At 42.7% G+C, this 23,858-nt stretch overlaps 1 protein-coding gene across 1 annotated transcript in view; it reads right to left on the minus strand.

The window, feature by feature from the left end:
* The window catches only part of CEP120 (centrosomal protein 120), a 182,028-nt gene that overhangs the window by 116,935 nt on the left and 41,235 nt on the right, over nucleotides 1-23,858 (minus strand). Inside the window, exons 6-11 of the mRNA XM_073624700.1 lie at nucleotides 17,310-17,507; nucleotides 10,821-11,045; nucleotides 10,496-10,736; nucleotides 9,457-9,634; nucleotides 6,059-6,208; nucleotides 3,042-3,224 (exon numbers count right to left, since the gene is read on the minus strand). Coding sequence (XP_073480801.1) covers nucleotides 3,042-3,224; nucleotides 6,059-6,208; nucleotides 9,457-9,634; nucleotides 10,496-10,736; nucleotides 10,821-11,045; nucleotides 17,310-17,507 — 1,175 coding nt within the window. The remainder of the gene's footprint in view (nucleotides 1-3,041; nucleotides 3,225-6,058; nucleotides 6,209-9,456; nucleotides 9,635-10,495; nucleotides 10,737-10,820; nucleotides 11,046-17,309; nucleotides 17,508-23,858) is intronic.

Consider the following 23,858-nt stretch of genomic DNA (forward strand, 5'->3'; position numbering starts at 1 on the left):
ACTCTATCACCCTAGGAAAGAGGTCTCATATTATTTTTAATTTAACACTGGGACTGATCCAAGGAATTGTGGTAGCACATAATTTTTTTTCTAAGAATTTAATCTTCAGGTCCCCCCCCCCCACTCCCCACCCCAACATGGTTATATTACCCCTTATTTGCATAGTATACTTGATATAACTGTACATTAATTTGATGTAATATTAAATATATGCATGTGGACCTACATGTACCTCTTTTTGTTTAACTCTGAAATCCTAATATTATTAGCACCATTGATAATTTAGATTGTGTCTTATTAAGTTGGGTGTATGTTTATGCAATTCGTTATTCTGTGTTATTCACTGTAACTAGATTTAAATCACATTGAAATAATGATGACAAATTGAAATCACTGAAATTCATGGTTCTATGACAATAAAGAACAAAACTTCCATGGTTGGGGGGGGATCAGTACTTGTTATAGGCACTGTACACACAAAAACTAAAAAATAAATAAATACTATTAAAAATATTGTATTTGTATCCATGTTAAAATACAAAAAAGTGGTCAATAAAAAAGCCCCTATTTATTGGACATTCACAACTACTTTAACCCTCCCCATAATGTGGTTTTCAATTAGGACATCAAAATTCAATATTTTTTGGCCACCATTCACCTCTACTTAGATTCACCATCGGAGCTCCTCTTTGGTTTTAATTAGGGAGAGCGCTTTTCTGATCGGCACCATGGCCAATCATGAGTTAGCTCTTGTGATTGACACCACCTTAAATAGCAAAGCAAGTGGTGGCTCAGCGTTCGAGCAACAAATCGCTGCACTTAACACGGGTCCCACCTGCTGCTTTTGTGTCCCCCAGTGCGTCCAATGTAACCGAGCAAGCCCTTTGAAGCCCCTAGGTCTCAAGCACGCCCCTGTGAGCCAAACTGTCACCAAATGTGACCCTATGTCTCTGGCTCGATGACACCTGCTCCAAGCTATCTCAGGTACGTGCCTACCACCTCCTAGTCTTTTTCTTAGAAGATATGCACCTCTGGCCATAACAGTTGCACTCCGCAGTTGTCAGCCCTGCTATGCTTTACTGTCAGTACCCTGTGCTGCCTTCTCAACCCGCAGGCATGCCTCTGCAATCACTTGGACTGTCCACCTCTGTGTGAATCAGATCATTGTTTGTCACGGTTTCCGTATCTACTTACTACTAAGGTTAGAGAAACCTATTTTTTGTATGGACAGCACTATACACACACACACACTCTGATCACAGATTAAAGAAACCAAAATAAACGGTGTAAAAATATGTGTGACAGCTGGATTTGAATGAGTTAGTGTGAACGTTAATTTCCTTTCAAACAGCACCATCTACTGGCAGTAAATTATATAACATCGCTTTAGGGAATTTATAGTGTTTGTACAAGTGACAGGCCAGGATAACAATATGGAAGCTGCTAATTTGTTTGTGAAGGTGCAAACTCTAGGTCTGTCATGATTATTCTTCCTTTACTATCCAGTGATTCACAAGCCTAAAACAAGCATGTACATACCAGTTGTCAGGATATCCATATTTGTTCTCAGTTAGCATTCCTAAAAACATGAATGCATACTATGTATTCAGTCCCCAAATGCAATCTATCTAGGGCAATCTAAGGCTATTTGGGTAAGAAACAAGTGACAGCCTAACCAATGCTAAGCATAAGTGCCCTTTTACACCGGTGCACTTTTGCCATGTTGGAACGCACCTTTCCAGCGTGACAAAAGTGTGTCAAAATGATTCCCCTTTAAATCCTATGTGACTTTTCACATCTCTGCACTGCGTTTTGAAAAGTCCTGCATGCTGCATTTTGCTGCACTAAGGAGTAGATACTCGATGTCCTTTATAACCAGTGAATAGTTGCCAGCCCCCTCAACCATCAGTGAATAGAAACATTTGCAATGCCCCACTACTCTGCAACTATACCTCCATGGTGGTCACCCCCACCTCCTCTTTGCTCTTTCTTTCACATATGTGCACATTGGATGTGGGTCTCCTCACATCCAATTCACTTTCAATGGAGCCGGTTCACACAAGTGTGGGGTGGGCGTGGACTGCAAAAGGGTCCTGAGCGTGTTTGGGCCCTTTTCAGGTGTGAATTCAGGCATAATATTCGGACGAGAATCACATCTAAAGCGGTGAACAGACATGCACCAGACCCCAGGCACGAAACCGTGGCAGCACATTTGTGAACCCAGCCTCAATGTTCAGTCCAGCCCCCCCCCTCACAGTGCCGCTTGAGATGTTCCAGGCCGTCCTGAACAGTATTTCCAGCTCCTCCTCCACTCAGTGTGCAGTGTGATGGCCGGTGCTAATGGTGGCGGGCTCAGCTCTGTCTGCACCACTGGCCAGACCAACAGCAGAGAGAGAGGGGCTGGGGGGTGACCACCATGGCAGTATGGGGGGGGGGGGGGTGTTGTATGTGTAGCTTTAAACTGGTTCTCAGGGAAGCTAGTAGGCTAATTAACAATCAGTCAGTGAATAGCAGAGCCAGCACCTGTCTGCACCCTAACAACCTTTGAATAGTTGGTTGTTAAGGAGCCGGCACCCGACAGTGTCCTTCACAACCAGATATTTGCAGCAGATGCGTTACATAAATTTTAAATGCACAGTGCATTTTAAAGCTCCCCGGTGTGAAAGGGCCCTTACTGTTAACAGACTCTGTATTAGCTAAATACTAAAGGCGGTAACAAATGAGCAGGATAGCAGGCAACAAAGTTCCCCATTTCCACTTTTACGGTTATCCCATTCTGCCCTGATCTGTCCCTGAAATTATCAGGCACACATGACACTCCACTCTGTCTCCAAAAAAGCATTGCTTGGTGCCTGAGTAGCCGATTACCAGGCCACAATGCTTTCACAAAGAGGGTGTGATTAGCACCGTGCAAGTACCCAGTCCCAGAAGAACTGTAAATAAATAAATATAAAATAGTTTGTGCTCAGGATATCACACACACAAATCTAAAACAGCAAAAGAGCGAAACACCTGAGCAGAACAACTTCAGATCACCTTACCCTTGTACAGCAATAAAAGGGGTGATCCCAATACAGGTTTGTCTCCAACAATGGTCCCCATGAGGCCCTAAAAAACGGGTCTTCTCTGAGGTTAAAACATTTGACAACTGAAGTCTTGCCACTCCAAGCAGAAGATCCTTAGCAAGTCGATCTTTGTGCCAAAGCTCAACTAGAAGAGGCAGCCTGTAAAAAATAAATAAATAAATAAAAAAATGTAAAAAAAAATATATATAATAATAATTAGTTTTCAGATGTACGCTCATATTTAAACATAGTCAGTAAAAAGTCAGTGAGGTAAATCATTCTCAGATAAAAAGGATTTTTGTACTTGCATAAAATCTTTGGTTTTTTTTTTAGTCCATTGAGGGACACAGAAAATTTACAAATAGTAAGGTTATACTGCCCCCTTGAGTTTAGGACACAAATATGCAAAGATAAACATGGTAAGACAACACCCGTATAACCCTTCCTCTAGCCAACATGCCTCAGCTTTCTAGAAAAACAGCACAAAAAAAAAAAAAAACACACAAACACGCACACACACATAGAGGTGGGACGATTGTCCCTTGATAGACTCTACAGGAAAGCAATCTCTGTTTTTTTTTTTTTTTAAATTGTAATTTTTTTTTTTTTTTTTTTGCATTCATTGTGAGATATTGGAATTCAGAAAAAGTCAGGAAATACGAAAACAGTCCAAATGAGAGGTGGGCAACAGCCACTGACAAGTAGTTTGCAAGTAACGCCTAAAGGACCAACGACTAAATCTGAACCAGATGAGGAGAAGACCCCTGCAAAGGGGAAGCTACCAATGACCTCTTCTCTACCAAAGGCCACAAAGGATCAACCCGATGCTCAAGACCAGGAAAGAAGATATCATGGCAAAAAAAGGAACGACTCCACTCAAACAGCATGTAGCCTGAACAAGCAAAAGGCCATGAAACTAAAAACCCAGGCAGAACAGCATAACTTACCTGAAAAGGAAGAAATAGACCAAGAATATGATGTGGTTAATAGAGAGGAAAAAAAAAAACCCACCAGAACATGGCCTCATGAGAACAGGTCTCCCTTGGACAAAAACAGGTCTACAAGAGAAGACCAGCCGGTCTACAAGTGAACGCTCAAGCATTACAGTCACAACCCATAGGTAAGGCCAGGCAACCAATCTCGCAAATACGAAACTCTAAAGAAATAAAAAAAATGTAAAAATCATCACAGCATTATATACCATGAAGATAGCCAAGTGAATCCTGAGACTGGTAAAGATCTCAAGGGTACAAACCCTGAAGTCAGCCAAACAAAAAGGGAGTAGGGTGCATGAGAATGCAAAAATAAAAGCTCACATAAAATATATGAGGGTTCATTCACTATGTGAGCTCTAATTTTTGTATGAGCGCAGCTTACATTGGGGAGCAAATGTTATTAAAAGGCACCTGACCTGGAATTTGGTGCGCATCTTTGTGCACTTTGGAACTTGGCTGACTAATTCTAGAGGAAAAATATTGAGTGTGTATGGGCCCATTATATGGCCGCAACCTTCGGTAAGATGTAGGATGTGCACCGAAGTAGCTGGAAACTGAAGGCAAGAGATCCGCATGAATGTTGATATTTAAATTAGCTGTTTCTGAACTTTTTAATTTAAAAAAAAGCACCGATTAAAAAACATTGGCGGTGGCGTTTTAAAGTATTGTTATAAGGTGGAGAGTGACCCACATATATAGCATATAATAGTACGATTTTGTATTTAGATTTATACGTATGAATTCATGTGTTGAAATGATTTTGCACATTTAGTTGTGACTATTTTCATACTGCATTTCATAAGGGATAGTGCATCTGTTTAAGCACAATTAGTGTTTTTATGCACTTAAATGTTAGAGGCTTTCCATATTAGAGGTGATGACACAATATATTTTTTTTAAATCCTTTTAATAGCTTTTTGTTTGCACTAAGCAGAGGTTATATGTTAATAATCTATCAAATTGGATTTTGGGGCATCTATAGCGTGGCAGATGTCCTTTTTGTTTAAGATGTGAAAGTTATTAATTTAATTTATTTTATTCTTATACACTTTGGAAGAGGGAGCGCGAGGAATTATTCATTTGTTCTTAAGAACAAGGCTGAAACCCCCCCTGGTGTGGGGACTCCCCAGGAAACAGATTTCCTCTGGGGCAAGGGGAAGAGATCACCCCAATCACCCAAAGAAACCAGTGGTTCCTACAAGGAATGTCCAGGTTCAGAGAGACCCTGTTGATGTCTCTCCTCTAGCCCAGGCTTCCAACCACAGAGGGTGAAGCCAAAAGGGGACTAAGAGCCAACGAGAGAAGAAAAGACCATGTTAAAGCCTAACTCTAGGTTTTATGTTACTTTAAAATAGTTTGTTTAGGCACAGCTGGCCCAAACAAACGATTTCTTGTAAAAACTGCTTCAGCCGCTGTCAGTGCTGTATAGATGGGGATGACACCAGAGCGTGCTTAGAGTCTCTGCAGGGAGAATTCCCCAGTAGAGTCCACAGTGGAAATGGAGGACCCCTTTGGGTATTCTATACTGTTAAATGTATAAATACTTTCTGTAAAGGTGAACTTGCCCTTTAAGTAAGATGACTAAATGGTGTTGGTGAAAACAAATAGATATGGAAATCATTATTCAACAGTCTGTCCAAATAAGCACTTTGCAGAAAAGGAGTATGAACTCAAAATAAAACCCCATCCCCGTCACTGGTCCAAGCAAAATCACCTGAATGTGCACAGATTAGTGACATATGAAATATAAAAAACTTCTTTATAACCTCTACTCCTCAATTTAATAAGAGAATGAATAATATGTGACACTGAAGTACAAGTGGACAAAACAAAATGTACCATAAAGAAAGGAGTCATTCTAGACTAGGAGACAATCCTAGTTTATGAAGAGCAGGGAACATATGACTGTCCAGTTATCTAACTCTCACACGAGGATAAGAATTCTAGCTACAATTTAAAGTAGTACAAACATTATAAAAAACAGCCAGAACCCATTACCTTAAAAACGTCTCCTGAAGTTTTTGGGGCATGGCTGCAAAATCGAAGTCACAGTAAGACTGAGGAAGAAAAACTTCCATATTCCTATGAACTTCCACTGGTGGATTAGTCATTATAGGGGCTGCACTCCCAAAAAATGGGTACGAATACCTGAATAGAAAAAATAAAAAACCAGTGAGTATGAGGATAAAAAGAAAATTTATGCTTGGCCAACGTTTTCCTAACATTTGCTATGATATGGAATACTATCTTTACAAACAAAAAAGGATTTCCCCCCACCCGCCCTTTTGGATAAAATAAGCAAAGGTCGTCTGTATCCCTTTTTTTGTCCTGGTGAACATTTGATTTTGGATAAAATAAAGAAAGGGTTGTCTGTGTCCTTGCTGGGGAGTTCGGCCTCCTCAATTTGTACTGGTGACCATTTTCATTAAGAGTAAATGAAAGAAAATCCAAAATTTTAAATTGCCAGTGGAACAGGTATAGAAATCTTTCAACAGGGATACCTTCTCTGTTGACAACTGTGTAAGGCTACATCCACACAGGAGGCAAACGGTGTATAGTTTGCTGCATTCACAGGCACCTAAACACCGCCTCTGGATGCAGCAGCACTATGCGATACGGTCACATATAAACTGTCCAAATAGCTGTGTTCAGATGTCCGCAGTAATACTGACCCTGGGCGTACAATGTCTACGTCCAAATAAGCTCTATTCGCATGTACCACTCAGATAAGTGGTTACATGTAAACAGTGGCAGCGCTAGCCATTGATTGATACAAAGTACAAATTCTGACAGCTGCCACTGACAGTTGCTGCTGTTCGCACACAGTGTACGCAGGCAGTTTAGGACCACCATCAAGAATCTCACCAGCAACAACCCCCGTGCAGCCATATGAATGTAGCCTTCCCTTCCTTTGGATAAATCTCCTCCCACTTCTTGTTGTGCTTCAATAACAGATAGTCAACCATTACCTACTTTATCCAAAAAGTGGAGGAAAAAAAAAAAAATCAAGCTCATCTTTAGTTGTCCTTAATCGGCAGCGATTACTGGGGTGGTACCCACATTTCTACCAGTGAGCTGGATTTATACAGCATTCAAGTAAAGTGCTGCAGAGCCCCTAAAGTGAGCACAAATTTTGATCAGCAGGTCTCCACTGGTATTTAGAACAAGAGTGATGGAAACCATTTAAAAGTGAAAGACAAATGTGAGAAATAGAATTGTTGTAAAATGAAAGGAAAAGCATTGCATCAGCACTTGAAGCCACTGACTTGGCAAAGGTGAGAATTTGGTGCCCAGACTTCACCATGACTTTCTAAACTACAAAATTATTCAGGGTTAGGGTTTCAAAGACCTTCAATCTGTATTACATCCAAAACCAAAAATGTAACAGTGCAGCTTACCAACCCTTTGATGTGGTGGCTGCATTTTTTTTTTTAGGCATTTTCTCCTTGTGTGATTTGACCAGTAACACTCCGTGCCTTAGGGTGTCTACACTCAGGATGGAGGAACAACAGAGACATCTTTAGACAGCGGTATTTTTCATCTGGGGGGAGGGGCAAGTTAAATATACTAGCAGATTTAGATATTCTGACAAATTAAAACCAAACTCCAGCTCACACTTTAAGAAGTTACAGCAACATTTTTTCTTTTGGGATAAAGGTTTTACATAAATGAACAGCTAACCATTGTAAGCACCCGTGTCAGTGTTAAATGCTTTGTCTAAGCCCTCTGCTAAATTTACAGGACAGGTTGTTCTGTTGAAGAACAACAGACATATTGGCTGGATCACCTGAAGAAAATAAATATAACTTAAAAAAGAAAAACGAACGCAGCCACCACAGTTAAGATTTCGTACACTGCAATATAATAAAGGTTTGCTTTTGGGTTTATTACTGCTTTAAACTATAACTAAAGGCAAAATTTTTTTTTTTAGTTTTGAATAGAGTGGAGAGGGATTAGAACCCTTGTCAGTTTTTATTGCTGTCTGTGTTCCTGATAAGACGATTCACCCTCTCCATTTGTCCCTTTACCATTATCATTGAAAATTAAAGTAAAGAAAGTCCCAAATTTTAGGTTGTCCCTGGAAAAGTAATGGAGGGGAAACCTTCCAATGGGGAAACTAGTTCCGGTGACTTGGGGGTCCCCAAGGGATTCCCTTAACAGTCATACTGCGGCGGGTCGGCACGTTCTTGCAAGCCGTCGTAGCTGTACGTCGGCCTTTTAAGTGGGGATAGCAGGCGCGCGCCCGCTGCACTTCGGGGGACCCGCTGAGCGTGGCTGGTGGTCGCGATACCCGCTGAGCACGAGAGCCAGAACAGGGACGTGTGTGTGTGTGTGTGTGTGCATATAAACACACAAATTCCTGTTCTGTGAGGAGAGGAGAGACAGATTGTGTGTGCCTACTAGCTAGGAACAATGATCTGTCATCTCCTCTAGTCACACCCATCCCCCTACAGTTAGAACACACACAAGGGAACACAGTTAACCCCTTGATTGCCCCCTGGTGTTAACACCTTCCCTGCCAGTGACATTTACACAGTAATTAGTGCATTTTTATAGCACTGATCGCTGTATAAATGTCAATGGTCCCAAAAAAAGTGTCAAAAGTGTCCAATCTGTCCGCCATAATGTGGCAGGCCCGATAAAAATCACAGATCACTGTCATTACTAGTAAAAAAAAAATAATAATAATAAAAGTGCCATAAATCTTTCCCATAGTTTGCAGACACTAACTTTTGCGCAAACCAATCAATATACGCTTATTGCGATTTTTATTACCAAAAATATGTAGAATACATAATCGGCCTAAACTAAGGAGAAAAAAAAAATTGAGGATATTTATTATAGCAAAAAGTACAAAATATTGTGCTTTTTTCAAAATTGTCGGTCTTTTTTTGTTTATAGCGCAAAAAAAACAAAAAACAAAAAAAAAAAAAAAAACAAAAAAAAAAAACCAAAAAAAAAAAACCGCAGGAGGTGATAAAATACCACCAAAAGAAAGCTCTATTTGTGGGAAAAAAAGGACGTCGATTTTGGGTACAGCGTTGCATGTCCGCACAATTGTCAATTAAAGCGACACAGTGCCGTAACGCAAAAAATGGCCTGGTCATTAAGCAGGCAAATCTTCCGGGGCTGAAGTGGTTCCTCTCACTTCCTGTTTGGCTATGGGACAGGAAGTGAAGGGAAATCTCTACAATGGGACACAGATGGCAAAAACAAAAACTGACATGTGTTATAACCCTCCCATACTCGATCTAAAATGTTGTCCTATAGTTCTACTTTAAGTCAGAAAAAGAATTTCCACAAAAAGGTCAGCACAAGCAGCCCCATATTTCAATCTGCACAGGTTTCCTTTTATTTGCTCTGCGTAGGAAGATACAATATGGAAAAGTTAAAACCTTAGTATGCAGTTTATAGGGAACCCAACATCAACATTATGGATACTTCTAAGGTCAAGTGAAAAGCAGAAATGGTGTGCTGCTGGTGGAACTGCGATCTTCTGTCCAGAAGTAGATTCAGACAGACTCCGGACAGCCTCTGGAGCGCTCTGTGGTGGAGGTGGTGGGGACTGAACACCTGAGATCAGAAAACAGAACCCTTTAATGCTCACATAATGCAATCACTCAAATCATTCAATACATGTCACTTCATCCAATAGTTAAAAAAAAAAAGAATCAGATGTAAAACTAACTCTTATGAATTCTATTTGTTAAGCAAGCTTACAATGAGCATTATCAATACAAGTTTTATCATATGTTCAGTTTGAATTGTCCAGGTTTGTGACAGGTCTACTGGCTCTTTAAACTGGCATGATGCTTCAAAGACAAAAAAGAAAAGGAGAATCTTTTCTGAAGACAAAATTAGGGACAGAATGAACTTTGATAGTGGAAGACCAGCCATCTCCCCTCCACATAAGCATGCTGCAAAAGAGATAAAACAGATGGATAGAATAGGAAGTCTCATCAAGTCAAACAGAATTGTTGTAGAATGTAAGAGTGCAGTTTTTAGAACCATTAAACTGACATATAATGCGATTACTGAGTTAATAAAAAGTGTGCAGTAAGGGAAAGCTCTACTATAAAATGCTGCCCTTGCTAGCATTCTGAAAATGGCAATTACATTGTCATTGGCTTCATTCATTTTTTAAACACAAATCTGGAACAAGGATGCATGATCACATGAACAAGTTACATGATCCTGATCTGTATACCTGTAATGGGGCAGTCAGAAGCTACTCTGGATCAGCCTGCCAGACAACATTTTCAAAGGGAGGTCAGCAATAGCAGCATCTATATTTCTCTCAGTAAACATTTGTTTTAAATCCTTAAAACTACAGGTACAGTATTTATTTAAAATTTAAACTAAAGATTATGTCCCCATAATTATTATGCGTGGGAAAGAAGTTTCATGGAATATGCCATTATCAGAACCAATTACCTGGAAGAGGAAGCTCACATGGTGCTGAAAACTCTGGCCTGGTCTGTGGCTGAGAAGGAGCGGGCTCTGCTTGCACAGACTTTAAGCTTTCCATATCATTGTCTGTGTCTTCATCTTTGGTTGGAGGGGAATCACTAAAAATTGGAGGCTGAGCTGGCACGTTTTTTGAAATTTTCTGTGGTGTTGATGGATCTTTCCTTGCCGCAACACTCTCCCTCATTTCATTAAAATTGTGTGAAGACTAAGTAACAAATAACAGATGTATTAAAAATAAGAACAGCGCCGTTTTTTCAAGTTAAATGGTCAAAGTACTCCACCTAGTTACCTGTAGGCTGGCCTCTTTATGCAAACTTATAGATACTCCAATTGTTGGAGAACTTTCCACCGGCACAGATGACATGTTCTGCTTGGCCCTATTAGGTGGCGTGAGGATAAAAGCACCTTCGACAACTACAGGGTGGTGCTCTATTTCTGTGCTGGCCTTCTTTAGCAGTTCTGTCAAAGCAATATCTGTACTGCCAAGAGACTGATCACCACAACATAAATGAATCTTAAGGGGGAAAAAAAAAAAAAAAAAGTTTAGATTTTAGAATATAAAACAAGTGTAATGCCGCGTACACACGATCGGAAATTCAGCCAGCAAAAGACCGATGAGAGCTTTTCGTCGGAAAATGCGACCGTGTGTATGCTCCATCGGACCTTTGCTGGCTGGAATTCCAGCCAGCAAAAGATTGAGAGCATGTTCTCAATTTTTCGGTCGCAAGAAGTTCCTATCCAAAAATGCGATCATCTGTAGCAATTCCGACGCGCAAAATTCCTACGCATGCTCGGAAACAATTTGAAGCATGCTCAGAAGCATTGAACTTCATTTTCTCGGCTCGTCGTAGTGTTGTACGTCACCGCGTTCTTGACGGTTGTAAGTTTAGTGAACTTTTGTGTGACTGTGCGTATGCAAGGCAAGCTTAAGCGGAATCCCGTCAGAAAAGCCGTCATATCTTTTTCCGACCAAAATTCCGATCGTGTATATGCGGAATAACAGTAGACTTTAAAGTAGAAGTTCACCTAACCCAACTCTAAATCTACTCGCACCCACATTTTAAAATGTATCTATCTAACGCCGTATAAAAGAAAATCACCATAGATATATGGCGGCTTTTCTGAAGCCGCTCCAGTAAGATCTCCAGTGGTAGCTGCTGTGTGTAGGAGAGAGCCGTTAACGGCTGGGAAATGCCTGGCAAGTGACGTCACCTATAGACTTACTATGGGACTTCTGTGGTTTTATTTTTTATTTCTTTCAGGTACTTATATAGCGCCGTCAATTTATGCAGCGCTTTACATATACATTGTACATTCACATCAGTCCCTACCCTCAAGGAGCTTATAATCTAAGGTCCCCAACTCACATTCATACATACGCATACTAGGGACAATTTAGACAGGATCTAATTAACTTACCAACATGTCTTTGGAGTGTGGGAGGAAACCGGAGTACCCGGATGAAACCCACGTAGGCACAGGGAGAACATGCAAACTCCAGGCAGGTAGCGTCGTGGTTGGGATTCAAACCAGCGACCCTTTTTTGCTGCTAGGTGAAAGTGCTATCCACTACACCACTGTGCGTTGTTGGCTGCCTCTCCAGCACATGCCTACACGCTAAAGCCACCTCTGACAGCTCAGTGTGGGGCTGGACCAGAGCTGCTGTAGATTAGTTAAGTATAGCAATTTCTTCTTTACAAGGCTAGATTGGTTTTAGAATGTGACTGCAAGTAGGTTTAGAGCTAGTTAGGTTATGGCTGAACTTCTACTTCAAGTCTTGGAAAAAGTGCTGAAGAGGGTAAATCCTTTTTTTGGGAGACTGTACTTCCATTAGGGATTTTTCCTCTCACCCACGGTCTTGCTAACTACGGTCATGAGGAATAACAGTACTAAGAGGAATTCTCCCAAATACAAAACACAGACGTGCAAAAGTCAAAACCCTTATGGGGCGTACACACGGTCTGACTTTTTGACCGGACTGGTCTGACGGACGCCAACAGACCAAATCCGGGGAACAATCCGATCGTGTGTGGGCTTCACCAGACCTTCAGTGGACTTTTCCAGTCGCAAATCTGACGGACTTTAGATTTGGAACATGCTTCAAATCTTTACGCCGTAACTCCGCTGGGCCCAGAAATCCGCTTGTCTGTATGCTATAGTCTGACGGACAAAAACCGACGCTAGGGCAGCTATTGGCTACTGGCTATCAACTTCTTTATTTTAGTCCGGTGTACGTCATCACGTACGAATCTGTCGGACTTTGGTGTGATCATGTGTAGGCAAGTCCGGTCATTAGAAAGTCGGTTGAAAGTCTGCCAAAAGTCCGTCGAAAGTCTGTCGGACAGGCTGGCGGACTTTTGTAGCTGAAAAGTCCGACCGTGTGTACACGGCATTATCCATTCTATCAGATTTGTTACTGGTGTTACACAATTTATTTTTGTGATGATTGTAGTTCATTGCAAGCTAAAGTGCTGAGGGTTTCCATACTATTTTCTTTTATGACTAGTATGCAAAAGGATTTTTGGCCATTGACAACCAAATATTTCCACCTGGCACTCCAAAAAGAACTATTTCAATCTAAACTGTTCCTTAACCAGACAAATTTCAGGAAGCAGATGCCACACTGGAGTCCTGAATTTATAATAAGCTTTATTAACAACAGCACAGCCAACAAAAACTCCTTTCCCTGACAAGTTCTCAACAACTATTCTGACTACTACAAATTGTTGTAGTAAAACTGATTTTTATATTTACCATAAAATCCATTTATTTTAGTCCACATGAATGCAGAAACTTTTGGGTTATACTGAGCCTACTAGAGTACTGGATATTGATGAAAATGTGACAAGCCCAGTACTGAGCCTCCTACATGCAAGCATGCCTTCATTTTTTTTGTAAAGCAAGAGCATGATCTTAAAACACAGGAGGTGTAGACTGCAAGAAATAGATCTTACAGCAAACACAAAAATCAAATTTTAATTTCCTATCCATTCAAGGACACAGGGGTGGACAACAGCAAAAAAAAAATTGGGACAGCTTACATATCAGGTCAATGAGCCACCTGAAGAACCTTATGTCTGAAGCTGGCATCCAATTAAGCCTGAACATCCACCTGGTAGAACATGGAGTATGTGAGAACAGAAGACCAGGTGGCAGCCTTGCAAATCCTGTAAACAGCTGCATGATGCCAAAAAGGTAAAGGTACCTTGACAGAAAAGGGTGGAACCCAATATTTAAGACCATAAGCTTGAATGATGTTTTGTCTGAGCTACTGAGAAACAGTTGAAAGCGTAGATGGTTCCCCTTTTATGAGGGCCAAAAGTAAAGGCAAAGAGAGCGTCAATCTTTCTGATAGGAGCAGTGACTGCTAGAAACTTGCAGAGCACAAACTACATCTAGGCAATGGAAGGAGTTATTTTTATGATAAACTGGGGTCAAACAGATGGACAACATCTCGCTTGAGGTGACAGGTTGAAACTACCTTAGGAAGAAAGCAGTTCTAGACTTCAACACCACCTTGTGCTTGTGTAAAACCAAAGAGGGGTTTCTTTACAGGATATAATGGCTAGCTCAGACACTCAAATGGCTGAGGTAATGGCAACGAGAAATGCAACCATGTGAGTGCGAGCAGACAGGGTAATAAACCTGATTGGGTTAAACTGCAGTTCTGGAGTGCTGAGAGAACCAAATTCAGATACCTCAGAGTCACGTGGGAGCTACATGGAAGACACCCAGAAGAAAGGTATTAATCAAGGAATGGGAAAGCCATTGGTCTCTGGAAAAATATCTTATATGCAGACTTCACTCATGATAGTGTTAAAGGGCCAAATGCTAACCTGGTCTCATGGAGAATTTCCTGGGATGAAAGTTTCTTCCCTTGCACCAAGTATGACTTCCATGTGCTGTGCCAGACTTTGCGGGAAGTAGACTTTCTAGCTTTAAAGTGGAATTCCAGCTTGATGCAGCCTTAACTGTCCCTTAGACTAGCCTTTAAAAAAAAATTTCCCCTCCCCTCTCCTAACACTTATGCCAACTAACTTGTGTAGAAAAGATGCATATACTTACGCTTTTTCAGCCCACACTGCTGTAGGAGAGAGCATTATGACAATGGCTGGTTATGCCTGGAGTGGTAACATCACCCAAAGACTTCAACTTCACATCCTTTGTCAGCGCTCCCTTCTCTCCCCTGCAGTGGTGCTGACTGACATAGACAAGTATATGCATCTTTTTAGTTAGCATAAGGTGTTAAGAGGGGGAGGGCACAGTTTTAAGAGTAGTTAAAGTTCAAGCTTTAAGAATTCAAGCTTCAGCCTAAAGCATCACTTATTCACAGATGCCTCTGTGTCAGTACCTGAACTTCCAACACCATGAAGCAGGGTGAATAGCTGGTTCTCGAGACTATTCAAAAAAGGTCACAGACGTTCCCTAGGAGTCCAATCAGGTTGGCATACCAGATACACCTGGTCCAGTCCAGAGAAATGGAGGATCGCCAGAATTCCTTCTATTATGATCCTGTGAACCTGGAGGCCAAGAGACCCACATCCAGCAACCCCTACCCGTAACCAGACCATTACCCCAGGTCCAGGAGCTATTGGCTAAGGAAGTCTGCCTGCCAATTATCCACACCAGTAGTGTAAACTGCAGACAAGGATAGAAAGCCGCAGAAAGTTAACTGGGAGATTGCAATTTCTCCAGTGTCCATGTCCCCTGCCCCAACAAGGTGTCCAAAAATCCTCCCCCAGCGAGACAAGCTGGCATCGGTCATAAGGATCTTCCGACAGATAGGAAGGTAGGAGTTACCCAACTCCAGAGCAGGATTCCTGAGCCACCAAGCCAGGGACATTCTGGTCTTCAGTACCAGGCAAATCTATCTGTCCAAGAGCTGGACTGACTTGTCCCATGACAACAGGATGTTGTATTTAGTGGTCTCGAGTTAAAATGGGCAGATGGGACTGTCTCATGCAAAAGTGAAGAGTGACAACTTCTGGACTGAAGAGTCAGATTCTGGAAGCAGAGTTTGAAGTTTCTTCTAGGGAAGAAAACTGATTTCAGTTGTGTCTAGGATTATACCCAAATATTCCAAGCAAGGAGTTGGTTCCAGCACAGACTTTTGAAGGTTTGGAACCCAGCTTAACCTCTGCAAGGTCTTGACAGTTTGGGCTACATTGTCCATCAGAACTTGTGCCAGCTATTCCCTCAGCAGAAGGTCATCTAGGTATCCAACACTGGGGATACCCTGGGAGAACAATAGAGCTAGATACCCAAGCTAAAGAAGAAGACAGGCCAAATAGCAGGACCACAAACTGAAAGTGCAAAGGACCCACAGCAAAGCAAAGCAAAGCAAAGGAGTTGAGGATGCACTAGAAAAATGGGGGCATGCAAGTACATGTCCTTAATATCAACAGAGGCTAGAACATCTCCCTAATGGAGGAAAAATATGACAGGCCTAGTGGAGTCCAGAAATTCTGGGCCTAATAGAAGAGATTTAGCTCCTTTAAGATTCAAGATGCGGCAGATGACCCTTTTGGTTTGGGAACTGTGAACGTACTGTAGAAGACCCCAGGAACTGTTCCAGGGACTAAGGGAAATGATTTCCTGCGCCAAAAAGCCCACTAGAGACGAATGGAGATGTGCTAATCTGTGCAGTAATAGCTATACGTAGAGACCAGTTCAGCAGTGATGCAGTAGGGATCTTGACTGTAGGAAAAAAAAAATGGTAGCTAGAAAAAGGTTAAACTTTCTACATCCATTTTCATAGGATAGTAGCAAAATAAATGTGCCATGCTTGAAGCAGGTGGGATTATACAGGGCTAGCACAAAATGTTTCTATTTGCCAGTGTCCTACCCTCCCATAGATGGCAGTATAACCCAACAATCTCTGAATTCCTGTGCCCCTCAATGGACAAGAAAGAAAGCAGCTTATCCCTTCCTGGCTGGAAAGGAGCAAAGACAATGACTACAGAAACTTTTTATCAGACAGCTAAACTCTTCGAATACGTGACATCCACGAATATAATTTGTTACATGCAGAATGTTAGATAGAATATGATGTAGTAGGTGTTAGGATATAAAGCTTTATTTTCTTACTCAGTTCAGTGTGCAGTTTTCAGAAAGGATAGCAGAAACTCCAGTTCCTGGAGTTAGACCTGGTAAATATCACAACCCCCAAACCCACCACCCCCCAAGGTAACTAAACATAAAAGATTTGCAGAACCAAAACAGGTCAGTACACATAACTGGATTTGGGGACTTTAGGTTATACTAGCCCAAGCATTGCACGCACTAGACCACAGAACATTGCTTCTGCTGGTGAGCATTTAGAGAGCCAGAAGAACACTGATATAACAATGATATAAGTACTGCATTCTCTTATGACTTCCATTCTCAAAACACTTAGTTAAAGCAGATGGATATTTCTGGAAATGCTGAATATATCTAACATTTCTGCATGCTCCCCACTACCATCCTTCAGATCTTTACTAGGCTATACAAGAATGTATGAAACGGCTTCCCTTGCATGCTTATCGTATGAGAAAAGGCTTCACTTGTCCCCTTCAGCTGTTTTCAAGGAGAATACTCTGTGCTTAATGCAAAATTATTACTTTGTCATGTTGGCCATAGGAGCTCATATGAATATCTAGGACACATCTTCACCACTGCGCTTTGTTTAGCATGTGTATGATTTGTTAATGAAAAAAAGTGAAGAAAACATAAGTATAAATGATGATAAATAGCATTTGCCATCATGAAACCTAATGGATAAAACACGCCGTCTCACCTGAAGTTTAGGCTGAACAGAAAGATAAAGGCAAAGCACTTCAGTGCTACTACGGATTCTGACAGAGGCTCTCTCTGGCTCAAAATCTGGATTGACCAGGTCTGTAAAGGGTTCATTGGTGACATCATTTCCCAGCAAAGAATAGTAAAAGAAAAATTCTGATTGTGGTTCAGGAAGTCTTAAAGTGCTAGGAATTAACTGAAAGTAAATGGGATATAAGAATAGTAGATAAACACAAAACAAACAATCTCACAATAAGTAAATGACAACAAAACAGAAAAAGCCTTACTGAAAAATACCATAATCAGAGCCATTATGACTATATGCAAAATTTGGTAATCATACAATACTTATAGTCAAATTGGCTGCTTGGATTGATTACCCTTTTGTTAAATAAAACCAACAACTTTTTGGGTCTGTCACACTACCAAATACAGTAGAAAATAGGATTTTTATAACAGCTTACCTGTAAAATCCTTTTCTTGGAGTATATCACGGGACACAGAGCCATAGTATTAACTATATGGGTATATAGGCACCTTCAGGTGATGGACACTGGCACACCCAATACAGGAAGTTCACTCCCTATATAACCCCTCCTCCTACCAGGAGTACTTCAGTTTTGTAGCAAAGCAATATACATAAATCCCAAAAGAGGGGAGGGACCTGTGTGTCCCGTGATGTACTCCAAGAAAAGGATTTTACAGGTAAGCTGTTATAAAAATCCTATTTTCTTTAGCATACATCACGGGACACAGAGCCATAGTATAGTATTAACTATATGGGACGTCCCATAGCAATGTATTTAAGGGGAGGGAGACACAACCCGTAGAGCACCCCCAGACTTGAGGACCTATATTGCTGCCTGCAGCACACTGTGTCCAAATGCGATATCCTCATGCCTTCTTACATCCACCTGATAAAACTTAGTGAATGTATGCACTGAAGACCAAGTTGCAACCTTACAGATCTGAGCCACGGAGGTCCGGTGAGGCACTGCCCAAGAAGCACTAACTGCTCTGGTAGAGTGCGCTTTGACTTGAAAAGGTGGAATCTTACCTTTTAAATCATAAGCCTGAATTATAACTTGCCGAATTCACTTAGCGACAGTGGATTTCAACGCTGCCAGTCCTTTCTTAGGACCTTCTGGCAACACAAATAAGACATCAGTCTTCCGGAACTGAGCAGTCGTCTTTAAACAGACTTTGACCGCTCTCACCACATCAAGGCAATGTAGTGACTTCTCTTTCCTAGAACACGGTTTTGGAAAAAACGATGGCAGGACAATATCTTGGTTCAGGTGAAAATCTGAGACCACTTTAGGCAGAAAACTTAGACGAGGATGCAACACGACCCTGTCCTCGTGAATAATCAAGTATGGCTCTTTACTAGAAAGAGCAGCCAATTCCGAAACCCTCCTTGCAGAGGATATAGCAACCAAGAACACCAACTTCCTTGTCAGAAGGACTAAGGGAATATGCTGTATCTGTGCAAATGGCTGTTTTTGTAACACTGACAAAACTAAGTTCAAGTCCCAAAGGTTCAAAGGAGACCTGACTGGCAGATTAAGCCGCATCACCCCTTGCATAAAAACCCAGACCAAAGAATGAGAAGCAAGCAGTCTTTGAAATAACCGATAAAGCTCAGACTTAGACCTTAATAGTACTCAAGGGCAGCTTCATCCCTACCCCCAATTGTAGAAAGGTAATTATTCTGCCTATGTTGTACTTCCGAGGGTGTCAACCCTTGGATTGACACCAGGAAACATAAGCCCTCCAGACTCTATAATATATGATTCTGGAAGCTGGCTTCCTTGCAATAACTAAGGTAGCGATAACTGACCCAGAAAGCCCACGATTCTTTAGAATGTGTGTTTCAATAGCCAAGCCGTTAAATTTAGAGTTTGTAAAGGTAGGATGGAATATCGGCCCCTATGAGAGTAGGTCTGGCCGTAGTGGAAGGGACTATGGATCCCCCACTGCCATCTTTACGATTTCTGCATACCAGGACCTTCTGGGCCATGTTGGAGATACAAAAATTATCGGCTTTCTTTTCAGCTTAATCCTGCAAAGAAGTCGTGGCAGCAACTGAATAGGGGGGTGAGGGGATGCATAAATCGGTGGGAACTGATCCCACGGGGTCACCAGCGCATCTGTTCCGCATGCGAGTGGATCCCTTGTCCTGGACACAAAGTTGACCAACTTCATGTTGAATCTGGACGGCAGAAGATCTACGTCCGGAGTTCCCCATTTTTGGCAAACAGCCTGAAAAATGTCGGGGTGAAGGGCCCATTCCCCCAGGAGCAACTGCTGGTGGCTCAAGAATCCCCCCTGCCAATTCTCTACTCCCGGAATGAAAACTGCTGATAGGCAAGGGACATTCCTTTCTGCCCAAGTTAGGATATGGTTCACCTCCCTCTGTGCTGCGAGACTCTTGGTGCCCCCTTGGAGATTGATGTAAGCCACAGCTGTGGCATTGTCAGATTGGATCCTGATAGGACAACCCCGTAACCTGAATATCCAGGGCTTCAGAGTCAGACCTGCTGCCCGAAACTCTAGGATGTTGATGGGCAAAGTCCTTTCTGTCATTGACCACTGTCCCTGGACAGTTGTCTTTTCCATCACTGCTCCCCAACCTGAAAGGCTGGCATCTGTCGTTACCACCTTCCAGATAACTGGTCTGAAGGATTTTCTTTTCAGCAAATTCTGGGTTACCAACCATCAACTGAGGTTCCGGGACACCCTTGGGGACAGCCGCATTGGCAAGTTTAAAGCTTGAACCGTTTTGTTTCAAGCAGACAGAATACTGTTTTGCAACAGTCTGGAATGGAACTGGGCATAGGGAACCGCTTCGAATAAAGCCACCATCTTTCCTAACCTCATGCAAAGGTGAATGGAGGGATCTCTTTTTGACCTGACCATCTGCACCAGCTCTCTTATGGCGTTGATCTTTGCCTGAGGCAAGAACACATTTTTCTGGGCTGTGTCTATGATCAGACCCAAGTACTCCAGCCTTTTTTGCGTTTTAAGGAAGATTTCTCTAGGTTGAGAATCCATCCCAGATTTTCCAGGTATTTGGTTGTAATGTGCATGCTTTGCTCCAAACAGGCCACCGACTGGTCTATTAGCAATAGATCGTCTAGGTACGCCAAGACTGTTATGCCCTGTGCCCTTAACCTGGCTAGAGATGGAGCCAAAACCTTTGTAAACACCCGGGGTGCTGAAGCTAGCCCGAAGGGCAAGGCTACAAACTGAAAATGATGCTGTTCTACCTTGAACCGCAGAAGCCTTTGGTGAGCAGGAAATATAGAGACATACAGATATGTATCCCTGATGTCGATAAACGCCAGGAGTTCTCCTCCTTGTAGGATAGAAACCACTGACCTGATCGACTCCATGTGAAAAGAGCGGATCTTCAGGAACTGATTTAGATTCTTTAGCTCTAGAATGGTTCTGACACCTCCATTTGGTTTTGGTACCGTAAAGAGGTTTGAAAAAAAAACCCCAAACCTTGCTCTTCTGTGGAGATTTGTATGATCACCCCCTGAGCCATCAATCGGTCTAGTGTCCGAAACAGATTGTCTTTTCCCTGGATCTTTGGGAACGTTTGACCTCAGAAAACGAGACGGTGGAAACTCCCGAAATTCCAGTTTCTACCCTAGAGTTACCGTTGAGATGACCTATCTGTCCTGAATTTCCTCTTGCCAGATTTCTGAGAACTGCAGAAGTCTTCTCCCCACCCTGGCGAGTGGGGGGGCGCCTCTTCATAATGAGGCTTTAGAATTCTGTTTTGCAGGTTTTCACCCCCAGGACTTCTTTTGTGCCTGGGCCTGACCCTGAGGCTTTCCTCTAGACTCAGTGGAGGCCATTTATGGCCTTACTACCAAAAAGTACTGGATCCCAGGTTCCAGCTCTCTAAAAGAGAAGCGTTTACAGGCAAGACCTCGTTTCTTTGGACATGAGGCCCGGGTACCCATTCAATTCGGCCAAAAAGACACTTTGAATGGACGCCAAAAAGTCACTATGAATGGATCCAGCTGCATGGCTAGCCCCAGCAAGGATCGCTCCAGTGGAGCTCAGCACAGCACAGCACATCTTTACTTGTGACCAACACCTTAGACACTGGAGAAAAAAACTGAGGTACTCCCAGTAGTGGGAGGGGTTATATAGGGAGTGCACTTTTTGTCTTAGGGCGTGCCAGCGTCCATCACCTGAAGGTGGCCTATAACCCACATAGTAACTACTATGGCTCTGTGTCCCGTGATGTACGATAAGAAAGTAGATTTTAACAGGGATTCCAACCTTTAATCAGTTAAGCATTTGTGCATTGTCTACTGGACAAGTTTGACTTTTATTCAAACTGGAAATAGCAGCGTCAACTGCTGGTACATTCCATCTTTTGGTGAATTTCTCCTCCATGGGATAGAGTACTGTGAATCTCTTTGGAGGGAGGGGAATGCTTATCCGGGTGATCCCATTCAGCATAAACAAGCTGTTCTAGTAATGCTTGGACAGGAAAACGCATGCAAAGGCTGTGAAGGTTTTAAGGAACCCAAAGAAGAAACTGAACTTTCAGCTGACTCCGTTGGGGGTAGCTTAAAAGTGGAGCTAACCATTTCCGTAAGAGACTGTACCAGCAATTTCCCAGATTGCGAGGCTGAAAAGTGTTCAAACACCGTTGTTTCCTCCGCAGAGGAGTAATCGGTTTGTCTTTCCTCCTGATCTCCTGAGGGTAATACCTCATCCTCTACCCACTGTTCCCCTGGTAAAGGGTCTAAGGTGGGGGAGGGGGATCTATCACGCTTCCTATCTCTTTGGATGGAGGATGCGATTAAAGCCGCTAATCTTCCCTCTAGCCCCAACAGGGCGGAGGAAAAGGCATCTTCAGTCACGTATACAGGGACTGAGATGTGAGAAGCAGCTGCACCACCAATTGGTTCCAATGACTCACCATGGCTTGCCACTTCTGGTATTTCAGGAGAAGATGACAGTGTGAAGGCACGACTGGAATTCCCAGCACCTGGAGGTGAAATTTTTGGTACTTTTTTTGAGGTTTTTGTGGTGTGTTTTAGCAGGCATAGAACTAAGCACAAAGCAGAGGTACGATTTAAATTCACTAATCGCTAAACAATAGTCTGACAATATAATCCCGATAATAAAAGTTCAGTTTAGCGCTGGGGAAAAAAAAATGTCCTTTCCTCTATTTGGAATGCCCATCTGCAGCCCTTACGTGCCCCACCGCTCCTGTGTCCCCAGTTGTCAGCCAGCTCGCGCTCTCCTCGTTATTTCGAACGTTCCCGCGCAGGCGGCCTTCGGGTCCTGTAGACCCATCACGAGGAGGGAGGGAGAAGCAGAGCCCAGAATGATGGCAAGCAGGGGGAAACTTTTAAAGCAAAAACTGGGACCTCCACACCCTAACCCTTTTGGTCCCTCCAGGGGGGAGAAATGCGGAATAGCAGATTTCTTACCTACAAAAGAAAACCCCGCTGTGATAAGCTGCTGCTGAATCCACACACAGACTGACACTGAGATGAAGCAAAGACAAAAAATTAAAAGTGGTTATAAACCCTTACAGACCACTTTTACCTACAGGTAAGCCTAGATTAAGGCTTACCTGTAGGTGCAAGGAATATCTCCTAAACCTACACGGTTTAGGAGATATTTGCAAAAGATAGGCACAACGGCGCGCAGACACACTGAGCGTGCCGTTTCTAACGACAATCGTGCCATTAGTGGCGGCTCCCGGCACGCGGGAGTGACATGATCGCGGCTTCGGCCAATCACAGCTCCAAAGCGGCAATACCTGGAAGAAAGATGGACGCTTCGTGGAAGAGAGGACAGCGGTGACATCACAGGCTCCTGTGTCAGGTAAGTGACACGTAATGGGCTACTATGCGATGCATAGTAGCCCATTATGCTTTACTTTTGCAGGGAAACAAAGAGGAAGTAAAACCCATCGGGGTTTACTTCCTCTTTAAGGTATGTTCATATACCCCCTCTAGTGGAGATTTAAGGCATGACAACATGTTTCCCCAAGGAAGAAAAACCATAGGTGGACTTTTTACAGTTCCTAGGCTTCTTTCCTTACCTTATCCTCGCCGCAGAATACTGCTGTGACAGACAGATCCAAACTTCACCCATCACGACGAGCTGCGTTAGCAAACCTTTAAGGACCGGGTCCCTTTTTAATCGGGGTTCCACTCCCTTGGACCTGTATAGCACCCCACCAGGAAAAACTTTAGGTAATGTGAGCATGACCAAAGCCCTGGGTCCCGGGCTCCAGCCCTGCAAGGAGAGGCGTTACAGGCAAAATCTCATTCTTCCTATACGAGGTCCAGGTACCATCCACTTTTGCCTCAGTGGCACTTTGGATGGATCCGATCTGAGGAGGCTGTTTAAATCCAAGAAGGATCCCTCCAGCGGAGCGCTTCGGAGCACATCTTTACTCGTGACCAACACCTTAGACACTGGCAAAAAACTGAGGTACACCTGGTAGGAGGAGGGGTTATATAGGGAGTGACCTTCCTGTATTGGGTGTACCAAGGTGCCT

This window comes from Aquarana catesbeiana, linkage group LG01 (assembly GCF_042186555.1).
Source record: "Aquarana catesbeiana isolate 2022-GZ linkage group LG01, ASM4218655v1, whole genome shotgun sequence".
NCBI lineage: Eukaryota > Metazoa > Chordata > Amphibia > Anura > Ranidae > Aquarana > Aquarana catesbeiana.